The sequence below is a fragment of the Pleurodeles waltl genome, chromosome 10 (assembly GCF_031143425.1).
Source record: "Pleurodeles waltl isolate 20211129_DDA chromosome 10, aPleWal1.hap1.20221129, whole genome shotgun sequence".
NCBI lineage: Eukaryota > Metazoa > Chordata > Amphibia > Caudata > Salamandridae > Pleurodeles > Pleurodeles waltl.
In genome coordinates this window covers 1,024,238,763-1,024,264,564 of record NC_090449.1, presented here as the reverse complement: position 1 = coordinate 1,024,264,564, position 25,802 = coordinate 1,024,238,763, and the positions used below count along the sequence as shown (strand labels likewise).

General features: G+C 42.8%; 1 protein-coding gene across 2 annotated transcripts in view; it reads left to right on the top strand.

Annotated features, from left to right (window-relative positions):
• The window catches only part of ANO10 (anoctamin 10), a 515,470-nt gene that overhangs the window by 344,375 nt on the left and 145,293 nt on the right, over positions 1-25,802 (top strand). For both annotated transcript variants that reach the window (XM_069211970.1, XM_069211969.1), the window contains exon 12: positions 21,575-21,694. In XM_069211970.1, coding sequence (XP_069068071.1) covers positions 21,575-21,694 — 120 coding nt within the window. The remainder of the gene's footprint in view (positions 1-21,574; positions 21,695-25,802) is intronic.

Here is a 25,802-nt window from a genome sequence, read left to right as displayed (position 1 = left end):
TAAGGAAATTCTTCAAATTTCACATTTGAGAATGTATTTTTAACACTTAAACAGAAATATTTATATCCCCACATAATTATACGTCTTCAGTAATACGGATTTTACTACGGGCTTCTGCATCCCTCTTGATAATTAAAATAAGGTCAACCTGCTTCATCACTCTTTCCTTGTTGACAGTAATGAAATACGATTTTAATTAACTTTTTGCTTTCTCTTCTCTCCTCAGTCATGTGACCGTTATCGCTTGTTTATATATAATTTCCACCAAATCATATGCATATCAATTTATAAATTATAATATATATATATATATATATATATATAATAAAGGAACGTTATAGTAAGGTTCTGAATTTGCGCACACAAAACCAGCACTTGAGTTATTTCGATCAGCTATAACTCGCACCCTAAGGTAATTATAACTCATGCTCCCCCCATGTCACCTGTGTGCCTCCCCCCGGGCACCCAGTCAGCACCATTAGGGACCACGGGGGAGCCTGAAGGCTCCCCATTAATCTGCATATGATTTGTTGGAAGATATATATATATATATATAGATATATATATATAGATATATATATAGATATAGATATATACACATGTATATGTGTGTATATATATATATATATATATATATATATATGTGTATATATATATGTGTATATATATATATATATATATTGATCTGCCTTGAGGCCTTCGCGGTCCCGCAGGAGCCTGCATTGCTGTCCCAGAAAGGGAGCTGCTAAGCATGCATCTCCCACTCTGTCACAGCAATTGTTTCCTCGGTTTCCCTGCCCGCATCGCCATGTATGGCTCCACGAGGGAGGCCGCACGGCCGCTATCCAATGTTGTATTAGCCTTTGGGAGGTGGTGGTGTCTGGGGCCGGGGTCTGCAACAGACCCTCTTCATTCTTTTATTTCCACCCTGGGGAGGTGGCGGTCCCTGTGGCTGCAGGGGGAGGCATGCCCTCCCATGTGAATAAGTGTTTGCCTTAGGGAGGTGGCGGTCTCCTTGGCTGCGGGGGAGCGTCCCCCCATGTAAAACAATGTCTGCCCCGGGGAGGTGGCAGTCCCCAGGGCTGCAGGGAGGGCCATGCGGCCCCCTTGCATTCATTCTTTCTTTTGCCTCAGAAAAATGGCAGTCCTTGTGGCCCGGGTTGAGAATCCACAGGACCTCGCTTATATAATTTGTTGATTTTGCCCAGGAAGGTGGTGGTCCCCAGGGCTGCAGGGGGCGTGTGCCAGCCCCATGTAAATTTATGTTTGCTCCGGGGAGATTGCAGGTCCCCGGGGCTGCAGGTGGGCTGTGCAGCCTCCCTGCATAAATTCTTTATTTTGCCCTGGAAAAGTGGCAGTCACTGGGGCCCAGGGGGGTCCGCAGTACCCCTCTTTATATAATATACTGATTTTATTTTGCCTGAGGAGGTGGTGGTCCCCGGGCCACGTGGTGAGGGGTCCGTGCCCCCCGCATTCTATTAAAATAAAGCCCCAGGGAGGTGGCAGTTCCTGAGGCATAAATAAGCCCAGGAGAGGGGCCCTGTGCGCCCCTCTCCTTAATTTCTAACAAGCCCCTGGCCCACCTGGGTGCTTTCTTAAAACAAGTGCTAGAGACCACACTTGTTTTTTTATTTTTTTTATTTTAACAAAAGATTTGCAACCCCATCACAAATTCGCTGCATACTTTTTTTTTAAAAAGTACTTTTTTGCTCTGAGGGGTCCCTCTGGGTCCCCAGCACCAGAGCTAAGGGGTCAGGGTGTCCCTACCCAGCCCCCTTTTTTGGTTTTCTACCTTTTTTTCTTGTTGAAGTATTGGCAGCCAATCAGATCTCAGCATGAGATCGAGAGGGTTCACTGGGCCTTTGCATCCCTATATATACAAATTTGTTTTTTCTTTAATATTTAAAAAACTACTGAACAGATTTACACCAAATAACAAAAAGTACTCCTTCTGGACTAAGAGCCTGCTGTCTGCCAAATTTGGTGAAATTCCATCCTGCAGTTTGGCCTCTATTCCTGTTCAAAATCCCTATGGAAATTAACATTGAGAAAATGCGTTTTGGAACCCCCTTTTTTTCTTGGCTCCCGCTTGACGGATCACCCTGAATATTTCCAGACATCGACATCAGCTGCAGTAATCGTCTTATTTTTTTGGGAAGATTTCATGAAGATTCATCAACCAGTGCCAACGATATAGGCAAGTAAAAAAAACACTTCTTCTATAGACACTAGATCCTAACCATAACTACCTAGTGGCGACCCCCACTAGGTAATATATATATTATATTCTTTTTGGAAGTCCGGAACCTCAACTTACTGGTTTTCCTGAAAAGAGCACCAAATTAGTTTGCCATGCACACTCCTCCAAAATAAAGTCTGAAGATTTCCCCTGCCATCGTTGAACTCTACACTCATGGATTATTCTGATCAAAATATGTGTATTTCCATGTCTAACTGTCCACAATAGCATACTTACCCAAGAATCCCTTCCTGGGCTTTCACAGCGGCATTTAGGATGGGTACCTTTTTGCCTCACAAAGGCCTAAGGAACAGAGGAGAGTAATTAGGCTTCCTTCTGGATCCACTCCAATCCTTCACAGCAACTCAACAGATGACAGTGACAGAGGAAAATACGGAGGGAGGCAGAAAGTTTGTGTGTTCCGCGTTAAAAAGGCAGCAGGCACATGTATTAGATGTACACCAGCATTTAAACTCGAGCCTCTTTGTGGCTGTGCTGGGGCAATTGCAGTACCAGGCAGGAAAGATTGGAGCGTGCATCTTGATGACAAGGCATCAATTTATAACTTCTGCACAAGCAAAAGATATGCACTGAAATTGCTAAGGATATACAGTTCTGCACAGATGTTACTATATGCTAGCTCACCTTAAGTGAATCAAACTTGAAATTGTTGCTTAATGTTGAGAAAGGAGAAACTTGAAAAGCAGGGCTCATACATAAATTTTCTCTTTGCATAGTAGTGGGGATCTGGAGTGAGGCAAGATGAGCAAATGAGGAAATGGTTGGTGGAGACATTTCCAGACCGACTACTCAAGATATCCTAGCACTGCCCGATCTCAGTCTTTTTTTTCTAATGCACAGGTAATATCGACTGATTAAAAAGTGCATTTTCTCACTGTTGAGTTTAAAGAGGTAACAGCCACAATGCGTATGCAGAGACCAAAGTCTATCTTGTGACAGAAGTCAGCCTTTGCCATGAGGACTGGGATCTAGAGTACGTCTTGCCCAAGAACAGTAGGTGCTGTGCACTTTTTCTGCCTAATTAGAGCACAGGAGATGGATCATTGATTTTGAATAATTGGGGACTCTTTGACCTCCAATTGAATGAGTGGAGGAATCACATGGACCTATATAAGGGGATCTTCTGACTAAATGCTCATGGATTCATTTTTATTGACTTTTCTCTGTGGTCACATGCCAAAGTTTGGTTAAGATAAGCGTTTACGTTAAAATCTCTAAAACATAATGAAAATGTTTGCTAGAAAAAGGCTTTAAACTTGTGACTGCTCTTCTTGTCTCTACTGTGCAGCTGGAATGCTGGAGTTGTCTTTGATTTGAGTGAGATTATTGAAATGGAACACAAAATATTTCTTACAGCTTGCCATCCCTACTTCTACTTTTCACTATTGAATTAGTGGTACAAGTGGATTGCCTCCAAGGTAGGACACAGTAATTATTTGATATAGGGTACACTGGCCTTGAATTGCTCGCAACACCTGAACATGAGGATATTATCAAATTAAAGTCATGATTTTTCCTAAGGATCATGTGGGAACAAACTTTAGGTGGTGTCTGAATGTGTTCTGGCTACAGGCAACAAAACAATATACAAAATCTGAGACCGACGTTCTCCTGTAACCTTGCATAGTGTGCACGTCTACAAAAGCAAAAGTGTTCGCTAATTACAGTGGGAAGAAGGCTGTTGGCCATTCACGTGTCGGTGGATGGTAGGAATATTTTGGCCCTGATTTAGAGTTCAGCAGACGGGTTACTCTATCACAACTCTAAATCTGGCTCCTAGTCTCTGCAAAATGTTTATGAGGTAGAAATTCCTTCTTTGGTACTTTATTGAGTTGAAGAATCTCTTTGTGTTATCTGCTGTAGATGTATGGAAGGGTCTTTTAGCCACCTGCTGGGGATGTGCATAGAAAGTGTTTGCTTGGACCTTCTCCATAGCATCGCATACCAAGGCTACGCTCAAGTGCTAAGAACGCTTTCCTGACCCTCTGCTTGCCCAGTAGGCTGCAGCACCTGATGCTTTTGGAAATTAGAAAGAATCGGGCATACCTTTTTGACTTTATACATTTTGTTATTTGTTCATTAATGAAGTTGGGTCTCACCAGTGATTTAGTATTGGATTGCTCCTCCCCAGTGTACTAAAAAAAGTGGGAAAATCTGCTATTGTTCAGCAGAGCTTTTGGTTGGATCTGTTATATTGCTCAGGGTTTTTGACTAGAGTCTTCTACGTGTTCGCCCCTGTTCTATTTTAATGCCATTCAGGAGGATAAAGTCTGAAATTTATATTTGAAATCTAAAAATGGAGGGCTTCCCCCTGGTCAATGATAGAGGACGGTGGACGGGGTTGAATGTTAAGACTGACCCTGTCTTTTGTGTAAAAGTAGGCCATTGGATCTGTCACATATTTATTTTTGGTCTGAATTTGCAGACACTGTGTTCTACGTTTGTAAGACCTGTGTTTGCTGAAAAGCAGATAGGAACTTTGCAGGCAGCAATGGTAAATGCTTGTTACCGCCATCTTAGATTGTTTTAACTCTTTTTTTTAATATTGTAATGCTGGAATATTTTTATGGTTGCTTGGCTACTTTGTGTTTGTTTGTTTTTATAAACAATATTTGATAAACAATATTTGGTAGTGATATTCTAAGAGGTGTTTTTAAAAGGGACAGCAGCCTTTGGATGCATATCTTCAAACGATTTACAAAAGATGAGAAGGTTCCAGTGCACACCATGAAATTAGATCTTTGAACCTCCAGCAAACCTAATGGGGTCAATGTGATGAGCATCATAATGCTTTTCTAATTACATGATTTGGATCAGAGACAATGTGCCTGGTGAGATGAGCATTTCTGAGTACTTATCTGGTGATCATAGAAATGACTGATAACTTTGTGTCTTCTGGAGGGCTTTAACTTTTGCCATCAACAAGTGTCACAGATCCTTTTTTGGGAATTTGAGGCTATCTACTGCTGCAATCCCTCATAAGCATTCATACACCATCCATGTTCTAATCACCTTTCTTGGTGGCATAATTTAATAAAGGGAAAAAGGGAACAAGCGTTTCCAATTCAATGTGTCTCGCATTTGTTCGAGTTAGAGCTATTAGCTTTGTGAATTCCTAACTGGACTTTACTTGCCACATAAATTGAAAATTAAAACAGTTTACATATGTGTGTTGATTCACAGCGCCATGGCCGCCATGAGCGTGAAGGAGAGACTTAAAAAGAAAAAAGTTTGCTTGCAGTCAAACTTATCAGCAATCATGCAATTATCCATGTTATAGGGACAGTCTGCAAGGCGGTAACAAAACCCACCCCAAGGAGGGACAAACGTAAAGCATTTACCAATGATGATAAAGGATTTTTGAAAGGCGAGCCCACGAATGAGTGAAAGTGATGGACATGTGGTGGGCGTGGTTACAAGCCCACAATACTGATAACATGTCAAAGGGCTTGCGCGCTCGATTTAAAAAAGGGTGAGCAGAAAGAACCTAGGGCCGGATGTAGCATGCATTTTTGCGAGTTTGCAATCGCAAAAATGCATTTTGGTATGTATGAATCCCAATTTGCAATTTGGTAACTTGTTACAGAATCGCAAATTGGAATTGCGACTACATACCGATTCGGTATTAGGAAGGGGTGTGTCATGGGCGTCCCTTCCTAATACCGAATCGCAGAGGTATGTAGGGATGTTTTGTGACTGAAATGCAGTCGCAAAACATTCGCATTTTACCATCTACTTTAAGTAGGTGGTAACCCATTCGCATGGACCACTGCCTGCTCTTAAAAAAGTGAAAAGAAAGCTTTTCATTTTTCTTTTTTAAAACGCATCCCATTTTCCTTTAAGGAAAACGGGCTGCATTAAAAAGAAAAAAAATATTGCTTTATTTAAAAGGCATTACAGACATGGTGGTCTGCTGAGCCCAGCAGGCTACTATCCATGTGATTATCGCCATGCACAATGGGTCGTAAATTGCGATCTACCTCATGAATATTTATGAGGTAGGTCAATTTGCGAGCCATTGGGAATCGCTAAATGAAGCTCCTGGAGTTTCATACATTCAAATAGTGATTACGTAATTGCGATTTGCAGATAATTGCAATTAGGTAATCGCTATTTGAAAAAATGATACATCTGGCCCCAAGTCCTGATCTCCAAGAGGATTTTTTGGTACTAAGAGTTCGTGCTTATGGAATAGCAGTAAACCCGTGATCTTGATTATCATCCATCGCAGATTTCTGCCAGATTAGGGTAGATATGGTGCTTATAGGCATTGGCTTCTTCCTTTTAGAGGAAGCATGACATACAACATGAGATGCCCCTCCTAGACTACATCAGGTGTTTGTTTCATAGCGAGTTTGTGATTCACTTAAACTATTTATTCCGCTATCCACTTTGGTCCCCACAGTGCTCACTAGTCAAGCTTTGAGCATCGCTGAAGACAAGTCTGCCTAAGCAGATGCTGTTTCTGTTGGGTTAAGACCTATGTGTCAGTATGATAATAGGGTTGGAACAAGAGGATCCGGCATGATTCTCAAAGTGCCACTTACTCCTGTGGGCGTGATCTGCTGCTATGTTATTAGCGCTTGTTCGTTGCAATGGTTTTCCCATATCATGCTCCTCAATTACGTATGGATTGTCGAGAATGGGGAACACTCAGAGTCCTATTACACGTGTTCATTAGTCATGGTTGCTGAATCATTTCACTTTTTTTTAAATGTGACTGCCTTCCTCAGAGCTGGAGACCTTTAAAGAAAGATTTTATTTCCTAGGTTTACTGTTCTTTGTATTCCAACAGGGCAGAGTGGCATGTCATAGACCAGTGGTTCCCAACCTGTGGTCCGGAGACCCCTGGGGGTCCGCGATGCCTCCTCAGGGGGTCCGCGACTGCTTAGAAAATTTAATAATATTAACAGATTAGGTCCCCAGTTTTCATTAATGACTTAGTGGGGGGTCCCCAGATTCCAATAATTATTCAGTGGGGGTCCCCGGGTTCCAGTAATGATAAAATGGGGGTCCACAGAAGTCAAAAGTTTGGGAACCACTGTCAAAGACTGCTAAAGTCCAATTTTTGTCAGTTTCTTGGCTGTTTACTCAAAGTGTCACCTTTCTGTTGGAAAAAAGAGTTCTGTGGCCGAATAAATACATTCTTAGTTGTCCGTTTTTCACCAGAGGATGACTAGTCGGTTGTTTTACTGGTGGTAATAGTCAACATTTTAAGTCTGAAAACAGAAAAATACTTGCCTTGTTCAGCCAGTGCAATAAAAATATTTTAATGAGCTTGGAATTTTTTGTGTATGAATTCCAAAGTATGGTGTTTCAAGGGACTAGAAATCAGATGTGACTAGCCACAAGAATTAGATTCTCTGAATACTTTTTTTGTGAATCATGTGTGTCATATACCGTTCATGGGGGCACAAGTCAGACAGGACCTGTTCGGCTGCAACCATGGCAGTTGAGGTAATTTGCCAGTCATGTCCTGGGGTCCTTCCTACTTTGGCTCTGCAAGCTGGTCCAAATACTACTCTTTCCGCACTTAACTCTCAGGGTAGCGAGGGCGAGCAGTCAGAGGCTTCTCATGAAGGGTGGAATGGGGGCTGAAACTCAGGACACAACCAGTGAAACAGCAGATACAATAAATCACGGTCTACCCCAGTGTTTGTCTCAATAAAAACAGAAGTACTTTAATATCACAGCAAACTGAAATACTAAAAATCGTACTGGGGTTTAGGTACAGAACTCTTCAAGAGTGCAGTCAAAACCAACGAATAAAGGCACACACCCACCATAGTGTCCTGTTTCAGTGGTGGCAGTTCCCTCCCTGCTACAGAGATCTAGAACAGTGAAGGCATCTCCCATTCTCGCCCAATGACCTATTAATGCAGGGAAGCTGAGGGCAAGGATTGGCTCAGGTGCGAGTTTGCTACTTTTTTTAGTTGCACAATCTCTCAGTGTGAGAACCCACTGGTCAATTCAGATTGTAACATGCCACCTCATTCAGTTCTGCACTTGTTACTCCTTTCAAGGCAGTTCTAACTCTAGTCTCTTCAGACAGCCTGCTGTATTATCTGTTTGTGTGAATGTGCTTCAGTGTTGCATTGGTGTATTGTCTCCCCTTCTTAGAATCAAGGGCAGCATCTCCATCAGTGGGAGCAAGGCCAGGGCTATGGTCCAGCCTCTCAGATCACATCACTGAAGAAAACAGCACAGCAGCCCTGGTTGGTTCAGCAATCATCTACCTTTGGCACTCGCAGCCTCCGAGCCATCGGTTGAGTCTTTCTTCTATGACAGTGATGTCTTGGTCCACAGGTCATCAGTAGTGGCAGGACAGATCCCTCAGATCAGAACAAAGTTTCTGGACAGCACATTACAACTTTTGGGGGTGTTGTTGCCTCATGCATTTTGTTAAATGACCCACACAGTTGAGGCCTGGTGACTTCACTCAGGTTGGATCACAACAAGGAAAGCACCTTTACACAAGTTGACTTCTTCTGAGTGTTCCGTGCACTGGGAAATGGGCTTCTCTTCCAGAACATTCTTTCTTGCTGCACAGCCAAGTACTCTACTCTCTGAGCATGCTGGAGGTTACTCAGTGCTAAATAGACCCACAACTTCTCCAATAGTGTGTGCAGGCTGATAGTAATGTCGTTTCCCCTCTGGGAGACTAACTTTCACACACAAGCTTTGGATCTTAGTACCTCTTCACGTACTCTGTGGAATACTCCTTTTCTTGGTCAGGAAGAACTGGGACCACTCCTTTCCTTGGCCAGTAAGCACCAGGAACTAGAACCAAGTGGGATGGTTGTATGTCACCTTTATATTCTGCATTTTCCATACAAGGGATGTTGCTCTACTGCCTTGAGCCCTGCACCAGTTTTAGGGTGGTTCCCTTTCAAATGTAATTTTCTGCCTTCAAGGCAGATACAGCCTTTATGCAAGGTAATGGCTCTCACACCAGATATTGTGGATGCTGGCTCTGAGCAGGAGTATCTCCAAAGACTGGCACAATGATGTGAGGAGATGCGGCTCCTGCTTGTCGTCAGCTTTCTTGAAGTAACATTCAGGAAAAGACAAAAGGACAGGCTATGTCTAGAAACGTTGTCACATTTAAGACAATCTGCTGGCATCCCTTGTGCTTCACCATTCACCAGATGACAGCACTAAGGAAGGACTAATCAGCCACCCCTTCCTAAAAGGTCCTGATTTCTAAGTAGCCCTGTGTCCATCTTCCCTCACTTCTTTGTCTGGGTCTTCTCTTCTCTGCTCCAGTAATGCAAGCAGTATTTTTTCACTGTCTGGGAAGCTGTATCCCATCCTGTTCTGGGACAAGCCAGGTTCTATCCAAAATGGATTCTACTGATTCCAGCAATCAGACTCTCACCAGAGCACTGAGTCCAGCTACCCTCTGCACATAGGTACATGCACTCGACTTGCACACAGGATGTCAGGGCAGTGTTATGTTTGCACGAGTGCAGCCAGTAGGTTGCACGCATCCTAAAACAGAAAAAAGGTCTGCTCAGTACTATCAGTTTACAAAAATTTTGGTATGCTACCAACAGCACTTGATGTCAACAACCAGGGTCTAACAGGCCCCATGCCAGTGCAGGGGCACGGTTGGTGAGTTCCTTCATGTTACAGAACAAGTTCTGGAACTTGGAATCACTGTGGGCAGGCGTAGGCCTCAGCACACACACTGGATTAATGTGCTGGCCAGGCCAACAAAAATCAGGATGCTAGTTTCATATGAAGTTGGGTCACTCGTGGCAGGGGTAAATGCCCGTTTGACACACAGGGGATTAGGGCCTGTTTGGCCATTTATTCCATTGGGCATTTCCTCAGTGTCCTGGAGATATTGAAGGCTGGATTTGAAGGTCGACAGGTGCTGTCTCTGTCTCCAACTCGCCTGGATTTATGAAAGCAGGCCCCTGTGGTTGTTGGGGAGAGATTGGAAATAAAGTGACTGGAATGAAAGACATGGGGAAAGAGCGGGAGCTCTTCGAACATTTTTTGCCAGGACTGCTTTCAGTTCCCAATCCAGGTCTGCAGGGGACATTCCCATCTCATCAATTTTTTTTCTTGTATCTGTAATAAAAGGTATTTGCCCATTGTGTATTCGGCAGATGTTTTGCTTTGGGGCATCTGCATGGGCCTGAGGCCTGCTAAACAGGCTGCTGACACTCTATTCACATTTAAGATAGTCTACTCTTCTCCTCCAGGGCTGATATTTAGGAGGCGGCCAGTTGTCACTGTGAGGTGTGAAAAAACTCAGTGCACTTTAAGTGACTGTCAGAGACACCCCTGTCTGGTTTTAGCTGTATTTCTTTAAAAAGACTTGGAGAGTGCATAACTTTTCATTCCCCTAGGCGAACATTATCATTTATTTTTGCCAAGCCAAGACATAATGATGCATGTTTTTCTGTAAACCAAATTATTGTGGTTCTTACAAGACCACAGCTGAGATGCTCCTAAGTTAATATATGCAATAATTAGTAACTTTGATTGGCAACTTCTATTGACATCATATCTGAAGACATTATAGATCTGAGAATCAAACTTCCAAATGTTAATATATAATTGAAATATCTCAACTGGGGAAACAAGAAACCCCACTATGGTAAAATGGAGTTCCAATCCAATCATTGACTGAAAAAGACAACATGTCACACTGGTGTCATGAAGAAAAATCCAATTAAGAACTGCAAATAAAGATTTCTAGGAAAGTGTCTGCCTTCCTGCTTTCAAATTCATTACCGCCATTGTGTGTTGATTAAGGGCCAGATATTGAGATAAATACTGAATCATGTAATCATAACTTCCCTTTGTGTAGCTTAACTCTCTGGAAGTGTTTTAGATTTTGGCTGACAGCATACTCCATCTCAAACAGGACAAGAGTAACCGCTCCACCAAACTAATGGTCCAACTGCCCTGTTTAGGGTCTGGAAAGCTTCCTGCGACTACCTGATAGAGTAAGGGCTGTCAGAGAAAGGGTATTACACATTCTACCCTATTTACTGTGGTCGGGATGATGTCCTTTTTTTTAATTATCCATGACCACCCGGTAAACCTTTTGGTGAGGGACAGGCAAAAGCACTGTCATGGTGACATCCCAAACACCACGCCCATGAAAAAACTCCCTGGTGTGGGGTCATTTTTTTCACTAATGAAAAAAACAAAAAGGTTTGTAAAAGTTTGGTGGTTGGCTGTCCCCTAACCATTTTGTACCATGACAAGAGCTGCCATGATGGTTGTTCTTGTCAAGGAACAGAGATCATCGCTGGGCCAGCAGTGATCTCTAAATTTGGCGGATGGTAGTCCAGCAGGGTGGCAGATGTAATGTCCTCTCCAAGCCTGATGGATGGAATACCAACCACCAAACTGCATATCTGGTTCTCTTTCTCTATTAATCTTGAGGTTCCTGCTCGTTGGAGAGATGTCTTTGCAGAGGTGGAGGCATGAAAACTGGTCTAGTGCGAAGTTTTGATCTGCATGTGAGATTGGTGCTGTATTGGCTGTGGCTCTCATTAGCAAGAAATAATTTTGAGACAGAAGTGCTACTATCAGAGGCTATTCTACTGCCAAGAATGTGAGTTTGACATTAGGCCAGTTAGGGTTTGGTTTAGGGGTAGCCTTCGATGAGATTCTAGCTTGACCCATTAAAGTGCTGTACTTAATCCACTCATTTTATTGTACTATTTGTACAGTTGTGAGGCCATGTGTGCTAGGACCCTTAGGTTCTGGGTGGACCTAAGAGAGAGATCACATAACTTGTTGGGAGGTGTCAAGGTGTGATTATTAATTATTATGACGTAATTAGAGTAGTGTGTGATCAGCAGAGATATTTCAGGATGTCATACGTCGAATAATTCAACCTGTCACGCATGCTTTTATCTACAGTGGTGACATACCAGTGTTTGAAGCAACACGAGATGAGCATGACAGAGCTCTCACACAAGTGTGCCAATTGCGTGCTGATGCATGTCTCACTCTGAACGCAGCAAAGTGTGCGTTTCAAAAAAACAGGCTTAAATTCTTTAGGCACATATTCTTTGATGGTGGAATGACTCCTGACCCAGATAAAGTTTAAGCACTGTCAGCTACATGTCCACACAAGATATCACCATGCCCCGATACTTCTTGGGCATGGCCAGTTATTGCTCAAGTTACATTCATGAATTTGGTACAGTGAGTGCCCCATTGAGGGAGTTGACGAAACTAAATGTCCACTTGCAGTGGTCTGCTGAATGAGATCAGAGTTTCAAAAAAATTAAACATGCCATTGAAAACGCACCTGAGATGGCCTATTTCGACCCTTAGTTCCATACTGAGATCACTGTTGATGTGAGCCCGGTGTGGTTGGGGGCAATCCTTGCTCACAATAATGGTCCTCCGAATGCTCAGAGACACTTTGTGGCCTATGCCAGTTGAAGCTTGTCTGACACAGAACGTGCCTATTCTCAGCCCGAGAAGGAGAGTCTAGCTGTAGGGTGGGCCTGCAAACATTTTGATGTGTTTCAATATGGAAAACGTTTTACCATCATTACAGACCACAAAGCGTTGCTCACCATCTTTGAGAACCCGAAAGCCAAGATGCCTACTCTAGATTGAGAAGTGGGAGTTGTGACTGCAAGAGTACACCTATGTAATTGTACACAAGCCAGGTAAAGATCAGAACCCTTCGGAATACTCTTCACAATTACCTCCACACAAACACAGTTCGATATTCAAAACAGCTGAAGAGTACATTAATTTCATTGTGAGGTCCAGCACGCAGGTAGCCTTATCTATTGAACAGATTTTTTTCTGCTACTAATGCTCATAAGAACATGCTCATTCTTAAAGACATCATCTCGATTCAGTCGTGAAAGAAGAGTATTCGACCTCTGGCTGACAATAATAAATTTCAGAAATATAAAAATGTACAGGACAAACTGTCTGTGGCCAAGTAATGTACTGTGTTGAGAGTTTCGAGGATAGTCGTACCCAAGAGCCTAAGACAAGTCTTATCCGAGAGCCTAAGACAACAAGTCATTGAACTAGTCCATGAAGGACATCGGGCATTGTAGCCACCAAAGGAGCCCTAAGAGACCGAGAGTGGTGCCTACGCCTAGACAAGCAAGTTGAGAAGGAACTATAGGAGTGCTTCTTTGCAACTACCTTTCTCCAAAGGTAAAGCAACTCCCTCTCCCTGGAAAGAGTTGTAGTTGATTCCTTTGGGCCCTTAGGAAATGGACGTCATCTCATGGTAGACATTGAGGAGTATTTACGCTTCCCTTTAGTGGAGGAATTGTCAGTCACCCATGACAAGTTCATTGAGCGACTGGACGACACCTTTGCAGCATGGGGTATCCCCACCATTCTCAAAGCTTACAATGGCCAGCCATTCAATAGGCGAGAATTTAAAGAGTTTCCAGTCAAACTAAACGTCAAGCATCAAAAGATTACACCTCTGAGGTCCCAAGCCAGTGGTGTTATACGATGGGTACCCTCAGAAGGGAAATTTAACAAGCATCAATGGAGAGAATCAAGCTGAATCAAGCCCTTTGTCAAGCACTCCACGCATATTGCTCAACTCCTCACTCGACAACTGGTGAGAGTCTTGACACCTTGCTATTTGGGAGAGATATCAGAACCAAATTGCCACAGTGGACCATTCCTAAGGTTTGCGTTCTGTACACATCTCGAAAGTGCAAGATGAAGGCATATGCTGATCATTGTCAACAAGCTCAGGAAACAGTTTTGGATGAAGCTGGTCAAGCAGAAACAGAAGAAGAAAACAGACACTCCATTTACTGTCGATCCTCTGAGGGTGGTGATGGTCAGAGGACATATAGTGACAGCACATCGTCCCGGAAAGTCCATCACATGGGACTCGTTACATTTTAGGCACTTACCTCAACGTCAGATTTTAAGCACTTTCCAGCCCCTGCAATTATGGATGAAGTGACTCTGCCGACAGTCCAGATTAAGCACTAGAACCTGTGCCATCGGTGCACGACCAGAATGCGTATCAGCTAACTCATACCACGCGATCTGGCCGACTACTGCGAGCGCCTCAACGACTCATTGATTAGATATGATACAACTATGGTTTGTAGTTTTTGTTTAACAAGGGGGAGATGTAGTATTGTGAGACTAGCTGCACTAGAACCCTTGCGGTTCTGGGCAGGCTTAAGAGAGAGGTCACATAACTTGTTGGGAGGTGTCAAGGTGTGGGTATTAACAGTTATGATGTAATCAGGTCAGTGTGTGATCGTATGTTGAGGAATAAAGACATCTAATCTAAAGCTCTGAGTGTGGCGTGTGCTTTTGCATGCTCCCAGGCTGGGGAGGACGCTACACTATTCTTGAGAAGAGGAGTAGATTCCTACTTCTTCTGCTGAAGAAATACACGGACGTTCTCTTCACTTTTTCTACAGTTTTTGCAGAACTGGTGACCTGTTACAAGGCCCAGAGAAGTCACTCTCCCGATTTCGTTCCCGGGTCCAGCATATGTGAAAGTTATGGGGAAACAAATTTAAAATGTGTATAAATGCGAACAAAATTACACCTGTCTTGGTGCTCAGATTATTTTCAATTTGTTTTCCTGACGGCCCGCTTGACACTTTCCTTCCTTGGGAATGACTAACAGTGTGTAAATAATTTCCTGATATATATAGCGAATTTTTTAATGGGTGAGTGACACCTATGTTTATGAATAACATGGAGGCAGCGAAAGCCAGAAAAGCTTGAATTAATCTGCACATTGCTCTAAGTGCATTCCACCCAACCCAATCTGCAAGGTCATCCGAATGATCACCAGCTCTGCAGATGTTTTTTTCCCTACTTGCATCTGACTCACACAAAAAAAATCTGTGAATTAGATTTAAGACCTGATTTCGAGTTTGGGGGGCGAGTTACTCTGTCACAACCGTGAGAGATATCCCGTCTGCCATATTATGACTCACGGAGTAACCCCATCAGCGAAACTCTAAATCAGTCCCTGTATTTCTTAATCAGCCTCTTTGGGCATTGGGAAGTGGAAATAATGCCAATTTCAAGGGGAGAGGAGAATACTAAAAATACGAGTGTGGATGTACATCTCTGCCTGAGTGTATTTTTGTGTTTTTTTCCTATCACCAACAGCTCCCATAGGGTGGCTGGAAAGTGGCCAGGCTCGGGTTTCCAGGTTTGGTCAACATTGGTTGAAGTGCATAAAAATGGTGTGGGAACTTTGAAAAGTGCAATGGGGGTGTGGTCAGCGAATTTGAGGGTGAGGTAACAAGAAGTATAGGAACTGTTAGCGTATTTTTTTTAAAAAAGATTGGGAATGTTGTTCTCAACAGATCCCACTTACTTTACTCCTTCAAGCACTGGGACTAGTGGGAATGGCATGTGACAATGCCCATAGGCTACAGTTCCTTCATAATGTAGACGTCCACCAAAGGAGAAAACACACGCTTTTTAATTTTTTTAACATTTCCACTTAAAGAGAAAGCTCTTCCCTTACACATCCTGGAAGGGTGCTTAATCCAGCTGTTAGCAGGAGTAAATTCATGACTATTTCCAGGGTGGAAAGGTATCATCAAGAAATTTAGGAATATCAATAAATGTAAATCTCTCTGGTTGTTCCCATACTTTAAAGGCAAAGTACTCTTTGGAGCGCCCACTTCCCTCCTCTTTAGTGGTATATACTGCAACAATTTTCTCAGCTGAAGAAATCTGCAGTAGTAAATGCAAATGTAAAAGAAATATTTTCAGTCTTACTCTGACATTTACAGCCAAAAGTACCTTTGTGAATTGGGTTCTATATCAGTGGTACCCAATCTGTGGTCTGCGGATCCCCAGGGGTCCGTGAAACATTTGCAGGGGGTCCGCATGCCTGAGATAGCAGGAAGCTACTTCTCCAGTTGGGGCCCCTCAGAAACACAGTTTCTCTATTCATTACTTTATTTATGCAGCAGTTTAAAAAGCACTGCAAATTAATCTACCAGCTTTCGCGCAAAAAATAAAAGCCTCAAGATAAGTCATGTGATTAATGTTCCTGGAGGAGAGAGATGGGAGTTCTGACTTGTGCCAGTTTTGACTCATCTTTGGTAGCGTAGAGGGTTAACATGCCTGCTGCAAAGAACGTATGTCATGCAAAGAACAGTATTTTATGTGCATAGCAAAGTGGGTTACTGCTTTTGTGACAGATTATTTTGTCACTGTGCATTTCATAAATTACAATCATAATGGAGCATAGTGAGCTATGAACTGCGGTCAAAGAGCTGCATGCAACCTGCATGGCAGAAATTAGAAAGTTATCTTTTTACCCAGTCTTTCATTATCCTAATGCCTGTAAAAAATGTTTGCTTGCATAGACATCCATTCTTGTTATTAAAGTCCATGCTAACCACTGTGTTATGTTCTGAATCCCGAGTTTTCATGTCTCCAAACCAAGCACTCTTAGAAAATGCCTACCACTATAGATGACATGTGAATCCTACACTTTGTAGTCCACTGTAAAGCGCTCTTATACCCTACACTGGTATTAGAGGTGCTATAAAACAAATGAATTACATGTGACAGAGAGGTTATGGAGAGAAGAGAGGTCCTTATGGTTTTACTTCCTTTCCGCACCACATTTATATGTGAAAAAGCTTCTCAGATCTTATGTACCTAAAAGTAGAAACAAATGGGCTGGGAAATGTAGAATCTGACCTGAGGATTCTGTTTCCCTAAATAAAACCAAACATTAAAAAGTTAGTCATCGAGATGCAGGGTCGACCTTCCCATTAAATTTTTTTGTTTTTTTTGTGCATATTTTCAAAATAAAATAATTCTATCATTAGCAATTTGAGTATTTGTTTGTTGTGTTCTCGTTTGTGTATTTGTTGTGAATTACTGTTTTAATGTTTGAAATTTAAATTGCACAAATTGCTTGGGGTTCCCCAGCTTCCAACAGTGATTCAGTGGGGGTCCTCGGGAGTCAAAAGGTTGGGAACCACTGTTCTATATTGTTTAGGTCTGGCCTCACAGCTTGTTGTCTGTCCCAGCTGATGACATAAAAAACAAGCATTTACAATGCAACGGGTCTCGCGTTTGCTCATGTTAGAGCTGATCGCGTTGTAAACTCCTAACCTGACTTTTCACCTATCGGGCAAAAGTGCATTTGTGTACACAACCCAAAAAAGTGAAATTAACTATGTAAAGCGCTCGACTTCTGCCAAGCGAGATCGCGCTCGTAAATTAGAGAAAAAGAAGTCCACGAGCCCGATGTAAGGGCTAGCCACCGGAAAAGGCATGACGTATGCTTGCCTTCGACTAATGAAAGCAAGCAGATTTTATTAGGCAAGCCCACGAACCAATAAAAAACACTGACATGAAGTTGACAGGGCTCCGAGCCCTTTTCTAAATACAAAAGCGTCTCGCTGCGATACGCATGTGCGAGTGCATGCAACGCAGGCTCGACCCTAAAAACCACACACGCCATAAAGCGTGCACATATACATAGGGGCAGCCATTAGCTGCGTTTCTTTTTATCGTCACGGTTTGAAATTGAAAGCATCATCCTCATGGATTCTTTACTTTTTATTAAGCTTGTTATGTTGATTGTATTACACTCTCTTGCCCTCTGAGTCCTAACTTCACGCCCTGCTTGTTGTTCAGAAGCAGGCCCCTTGGCGCATACATTTCCTTGTAGGGTGGTCTCTGGACGCGGAACAGAAAATCCCTTTCTGCAGTGCTAGCACCCTTGCAAATAAAATCACCGTCTGAAATCCTGCGAGTTCAACCTGGCTTTGTTTTTCTGCAGCAGGGTAGAAGGGACATAGCTCAGGGCACCAACAACGTGCAAGACTCGCGCGCCAGCAGCCGCTGCCAGCTTGCATCAAAAGAGACAGCCAGCCTGACCTGTGGCAACCTTCATCCATCCACTCATTCGAGATGCAATGTTATGGTGCCAGCCCCTCAGCGAGGCCCCGGAATGTAGCGCTTGGCAGATGGAATCTGTGTTCACTTACAGAAGAAAGCAGAATGTCCTCGTGATTTTATAAACATTCCCAAAATACCCCTGAAGTCTGTAATTAAAAAGATAAGCTGAACACTGACAAAATATCTATTCCCTTTATTCGTCTAAAATTTCTCCGTCATGCTCCTAAAACTTCGGACTCCGTGTTGCACCGGTCCTTTCTCAAGGCATTAGGGTAGCTAAAGTCAACTTGGGCATACATTTCCTCGGTCATGATGAACATCTCCCGATACGTGTTTCCTAGTTTTTGTCACTCTTCAGAGGCGAGGCTGGGCAAGGGGGCCGGTAGAGGTGTGGGCTCACCTGCTGGGTGTTGCAGTGCATGGTGCATTTAGCAAGCACAGACAAACCAGCAGAAGGCCTCCTTACTGCTAAAAACACTTCAAAGCCCTTATAGGAGATGTAGTGTGCAGTCTAAGGTGTTACCTCAGTTCTAACAGAATGCATTATGGGAGATCTTCAACCACATTCCAGTTATTTTTCTTGTTAAATATTTGCCCCTTCATCCTGGAAATCCCCTGACATGTTTCATGTTTTTTTCTGCCAGTATACGGCCCAAGACAGTTCACCAGCTAAAACCCAGTGACAGTTCCTGACCAAAAATGAACAATTACCACAACAATAGGATCTAGATACACAAATTCCTTAGCAATTCCTCTGTTTTAAAGATATTGTAGGGTGCCACTTGAAATAATGTTCCAGAATTACCCATAGTCAAAGTCTTGGTAATGCTGGATGCAGGTATCCTGCACAGTGCTTAATTTGTGTTAGTTGTTTCCGGTGCTGAGCACTGGCACTTATTTTTGAGGGCTGGCGCTTATTCTTCTGCCTCAAGCATTTGCTACGAGCAAAAGACACATATGGGCAAGATGGAGGAAGAGAAAAACGAAAAAACGTCACAAAGGGAGAAAGCAGAAAGCTGCAAGAGTGAGCTGAAGGGGCAGGGAGTGGCTGTATATGGACGGAAGAGGTCCAAGATGGCTCCAGGATTACACCGCCTTAGTATTTCCTGTTCATACATTTAATTGCAGCAGCCGCATGTTTAAGAGGAGGGCTTTGGGTACCAGCACGTTTTCATTGACAAATTAAGCACTGATCCTATATTGGTATTCTCTTCCTAGATGTAATGAGGGCGACGGTGTCGTGCCCTGACACACACCGTCATGCTCACATCCTGGCACACATATATTCTCTCTTCTCAGTCCACCCCCAACCACTGCTGTCTGCCCCTCTATCACACCTCACCGGTGGTGCTGCTAGGGCAAATTCTAAAGACATTCCGTAGCTGAAATTATGATGATGGAAGGAACTTGATATAATAGTGAAGTCGGCGATAATGAACCGCATTTCTTGGAATTAGATGAGTTTACAAGGCTGTAGGCTGTAAATGTAGAAAGAAAATGAAAGATTAAAAATATGAAGTAGAGTTGAGCAATTAAAATGAGTGTAACATACAGTAAGAATAAGAGACTGTTCGGTGGTTATTTGTTATTGATTTTGAATGTAGTATTAGCAAAGCATGTGAGTGTGCCAGTTAATTTATTCTGTTCAGGGTTCAAAGTGCATTAAAGAAAGTATGGCAACTGTGATCCTGAGTCCAATGGGGGGGGGGGGGGGGGGAGGGAGAATTAGTGAACGTAGGGGTGGTGTCAAAGGCGTGGCTAAAAAGAACAAAATATTCTGTATGTATTTTGTTCTTTCACCTTCAAGTAACTGCACATAAAATAAATGCAAGTTAAACTAATGAGCGAGAGATGCTCTATTTTAAGTTGTGAAACCTCTATTGGTTAATTAAATAACTGCAAATATCTGTGTCTGTAAGCAGAGAGCCACAGAACTGGATTCTGATCGGTGCAGTGGGGAACAGTAACTTCAGTTCTGTTTAGTGTTAAAAGGACCCAGAACTGTGACCATGTGTGTCATTATTTTAAAATTGCATAACAAACAACATATGACAGGTTGCCACACAGTACACAAAAAGATTTAGGTTTAAGAAAAAAAGTGCTTCCAAATTGAGTAATATGCAGGTTGTACCTAGTGCAAACAAGGTTTTATAACTGTCCATTAAAAGCATGCACTCCAAAGCTCATCAGGTCACCTTACAATACCTCCCAAAAAGACACGGCTTCCGAACAGCCTTTATATTTGCCGATTAACCAGTTGCACACATTTACATTTCTTTCAGGCAGCAGACACCATAGCAAGAAGGCTTGTTTCTTCTTTAGCTGCCTGTCACTCCCTTGGCTTCACAGCACAGGACACTCTCTCCCCTCCCCTTCAGCTAAGGTATCCCAAATGTCGAAATTAACTTCCCAGGACCGTTGCCTTTTAACATAAAGTAGGAGAACTATTTTTGTCAAATTAAAAATACTATGGTTCCATTGTACTCCTCAGATCCTGCCCACTTCGACCACTAATTGTATTGGAGAATTTGCAGAGCACTTTCATCCCCATAGGAAGCCGCAAAGCACTTTTGATCAAGTAAGCTGTAACTCAGTTTATTATGTATCATTAGTGCTGTGTGCAGCCGTGATCCAGGCAGATTGAGACACTATTCACAGAGGGGTCTAGAGGGTCCCAAACTGGGATATACACATTTCAGAAACTTCAGGAAACTTCAGCAGGATGCACTCCATCCCGTCAAGAGCACCAACAAAATACACAAAATTCATCACAGAACTGCTTGAGTTTCCACGGTCAGAAGACAGAAGACAATAGGCAGGCTTTTAAGTGTTTTGTAAATGGGGGACTTTCTGAGGTGGTCCTCAAAGCATGAGGGAGATAGAGCATTACAGTAACATCTCCACAAAAAGACAACCAGGAGGTCTTTGCTTTGTAAAATACAGGTACCTCCAGCCTGTGCTTCTCCCAAGTCCCCGTAAAGAGACCTAAATGATTCAATTGAGCAGAAAGGTAGTTAGGGGCACCACCATGCATAATCTTATGAGCACGACAGACCATTTTGATTTTATTTGGGATCTAAAGGCTGCTAATAGGGTTGCTTCAGTATGGGACTAATAAGGTTGAATGTGAATGAATGAATACATTTTATTGCATAAGTAATTAAAACCATTGCAATGTTCATGCATAGCTACATAAGTCTGTCCTCACTTTCCTTATGATAAGCCTGACTTATGATCCCTTCTCAAGTGTATGTTGAATCAGTCTTACAGCAGAATATGAATAAGATGTAAGAGAGTGCTGACTAATACTGTCCCCAATGTATACCCAAACATGTAGGTTTATTCTCAGCTGCAGTTTTTTGATGTTCTCCCATTTTTTGGTGGAGATTTCATGGCAAATAACATTGTTTCCTTCTGCTTTCACAGCACGCTCTGCTGGCAATAAAATTTGTGATGGCTTTCGTGATCCCGGATAAACCGTATGAGATCAGGATGAAGCTGGCCAGGTTAGAGTTTGAGTCTCTGGAAGCACTTAAACAGAAAGAGGTAAGAAGCACTTTACTCCTACAATCAAGCGTATCAATTTAAGAATGCACTGAGAACCCCAACGGCACTATTCTTGAGTTCACTTTTTTAGCTTTATTTTGTAATTTGACTTTGGCTGAAAGACAATCACATAGATACCAAACTGAATGCAAAACAATGCACAGCAATCTAGCTGAGCACTCTGTGATGGAAATATATGAGTAACAAACACCGTATAATGCACAATCACAAAGTAAAACAAAAATAGGAAAAACATGGGGAACTATTAAATCAGTAAGTTACTATAGTCAACATTCGAACATGGCTTAAAACACTAATTGTGACAGTCGCATTCTTAGTATATTTTAGGGAACTATAATCCAACACAGGCTCATCTGCAAAGAAGGCAGAAAGTAAAAGGAGTAGTGGGAAAGAGACAAGAGGCAAAAGGAGAAAAGATAAAGAGAGAAGCACCAGAACAGGAGAAGAAAGAAAAGTCAAAGTGAAGGACGAAATGAAGAAAGATATTTGTTTAAAAGAGAAGGGAGGCTTCAGGAGAAGGGCAGCTCTAGAGATAAGTAAAACAAAGGTCCTTGAAAGCCTTACGGTGAAGTAGAAAGAGGGAGATGACAAAGCAGAGATTGTTGAGATTTGACAGTACAGGATGTATGAGTGAGCTTTTTTTGTCTATTAAAACAGGCAAGTATAGACCTTTAGTTTGATCAAAAGGAAACAAATGTGCGTCCCCGTCCCATTAGAAGATTTTGTAAACACCTGGGAAGAGGCCAACCACATCACTGCATCCCAAGGTGGAGCTGGTAAACTGTGGGAGGTTCAGAAGAGAATGCAGATAAGGGTTCTACTAAACTCAATAGTAGACCTGCTGAGAACCCGCCTCACCGTCTGGGAGTAGCATGAGATGCTTTGCATGTAATTTGATTCAGCTGCTTTCAAGTCCTTTTCACTGAAGGTATCTGAAGAGTGGAGACTCTTTGTACATCCTGTGGCACACAGTCCAACTTTCACCAAAATATGGCACATTGTGAAGAAAACCCAGAATACATCTTGCCGTATCCATTTGGGCCATTTGGGTTTCCATCTGCAATGGAATGTAGGACTCAGGTAGACCATGTGAGGGATTCTGCCTGCATTTGTGGTATGGGATGCCCTTAAACAAGTACGCTTCCCTGCCACATTCGCACTCTTTGATATATCTGCCGCTGTTGTATCAGATCTCTAGTACAAATTCTCTGGAGCAAAGAGGGTTAGTAACAGTTTATTACAACAGGGGGACACTAGAGCCACCAGCAATTATGATGCATTTACTTTTAGCTAAAAAGAGTGCACTGGGTACATCTGTATACTGAAGGAAGAATTCAGACAACAAAAGATTTGTATGCTTGAACATATCGGACTGGATTCTAGTCCATCATTTCTAGCCACTGTGGCGCTCCATACAGGGAACAGCCTTATACACATCAGCCTTGGTCCTGCTCCAGTAGGAACAGTCCAGCCCAAACTGCCCGGCCAGGTCTCCTTTAAACGGGAGCACAAACTACTCCAGACCAGTGTTTGTCCTTGTTAAGTCTAATCAGTGAGGTGCAGTGTGGAAGATAAGTTAGAAGAGTTTTACTGAGGGGAGTAAGTAGCAAGGATTTCACACTCCACATACAACCTGCTATGTGCTTTTCTCTATTGTCTCACAAAGGATCATTTTTATTAAGATTAGTGTCACAGCTATTAAACAGGGATACTTTCATGAGCTCAAACAATATGGTAGAGAAGGACTGCATTGCAGCAGACACTGGGGCAGACCTTATTAATTTAATGAAAAGAACTGAGTGTACTAAGACCAGCCATCCATGGATGACCCAAATGAATTACGCTTCCCTGGTCTTATGGCCTTTGCATATAAGAAAAGTATTAGGCGAGGGACAGATAATGTGATCGCTATTCGTTCCTGGAAAATGTAGTGTCCCCTTATAGCTTTGCAGAGGCAATTAGTAAACAATATGTTTTCAGCTTGTGGTCCCGGGACCCCTGGGGGTCTGCAAAGCCTCCTCAGGGGTCCCTGACGGCTTAGAAAATTAAATAATACTAACAGATATAAATAAAGTGGCTAAATGTACAATTGAAAAATGTACTTTAAATATCATGGAATTTAAAATTGGAGGCAAAAAATTAAATTAGTATCCTCAGATTGATTAATGGGAGAAATGTTATTGTTCCACCTGCTGCTGATCCTTCATTGTTTTTGGAGGTTGTTAACACTTTTGTTGCTCTACCTGCTGCTGATCCTTCATTGTTTTTGGAGGTTGTTAACACTTTTGTTGCTCTACCTGCTGCTGATCCTTCATTGTTTTTGGAGGTTGTTAACACTTTTGTTGCTCTACCCGCTGAAGAAACTCAATATGTTTGGAGGCTGTTAACACTATTGTTGCTCTACCTGCTGTTGATCCTTCGGTGTGTTTGGAGGCTGCTAACACTGTTGTTGTTCTACCTGCGGCAGATGCTTCAGTTTGTTTTGAGACTGTTAAATCTGTTGTTGTATTGCCTTTAGATGATGCAGCACCTGCTACAACCATCTCTGGAATCTAAATTTAACAATGTCAAGTGGATTGAGTCTGCTGGAGTAACAAAGAATCTTTCTGTGTAAACTAGAAATAACTTGGAGGAAACCTGTAATGATCAGGGGAAATACTTATTTTAGCATCCGCTGGGGATATGTATCCTTATCTTGTCAGGTGTATTATAAAGCAATGTAGGCAGAAAAGGTGTAAGCGAGCTCACTGTATGTCCACCCGCCCCTCTCCTGATAAAAGAAAAACACAGAATCTGTGTGATCCTGGAACAAATGGGGATGTTTTCCATATGAAAGACATTCACCAAGATGGATTCTACATGCATTCCTCTTTAGTGGATCAATTGGGAAGATCAGTTCAACATGAGTAGAAGCTTTATCAACACAAAGTCTACTTTGACAGCTGCTCCAGGGAGCCTGAAGGTGTACAATGCTTGGAGACACAAGTTCCAAGTAGGCACCCCATGCTGTTGAAACCACTTTTCAATCTGACATGATAAGAAAGGGTCAGTGACTAACTGGTCAGTAACTCTTGGCTGAGGTGAGGTCTCAAGTCTTATTAAATTGTATTTGTATAAGACTTACCATCTCTGAGGAGGCACTAAAGCGCTTTACTGTTAGTAGCAAACTACCCGGGAGTCCAAGTACCCTTTAGAACGAGGAAATTAAATGGTGTCCAGTGTCCAGCCAATGCCATTATTTGGAAAAACAACAACCTTTTAATAACACCGTCATTTTTCCACACAGTAGACTATTGAAGTGCAATCCCCAAATCTGCAATGCTGCTCACAACCAGTGGTTCTTCCCAGAGCACTATTCGTAAAATACGCAAACTGACATCCTCCTGACCCTCCCATCCACATTGTTCACTCTTGTGGGGAATTCTGTGAAATATGCATAATCCGAACATACCAAATTCACATTGATAGCAGACTTTGCTTACACATCATGAAACCTTAATAAAATGTTTTTTTTATTGGTCCCCCCCAGGGCACCGAGGCTTGGAGTACCACTATCTTGTGATGTGCCGGTGGTGGTCACAGTCTTTGAACTTAGGAGGCCCAATACAGTGAAGTGTTGTGGGAACCAGGGGCCGTGACACAAGCAAGGAAGTGGACCCATCTGGCTTCCATTTGGATATGGAAAAAACGCTATAATTGGGGTGCAGTGGGCCCCTTACCTTCTTGGGCCCCAGTGCCACTGATCCCGCTACACTAATCATATCTACGTCCGTGACCCAAGGAGGCTTATTTGCCCAAAACAATAAACTTTTATATTTTTTGAACCTTTTGTTGTGGTCAGGAAATCCCAATGGGTGATGCTCAAGGGGACGAGGGTTGTCTCCCAGTGAAGGGATCTAGGTGAAGAAGCTGGTGAACAGCCTGTCCTCATCACACAGTGGGCGGGGGCTTGTTGGTGCACGGTGGGGCCTGGTCCTCCCCAAAAAAGTAAAAGGTAGTTGGTGGTATGGAGGAACGTGCTGCCAGTGGCGTAGCGTGGGGAGTGCAGGGGGGGCCGGCCGCACTGGGCGCAACATCTTGGAAGAGA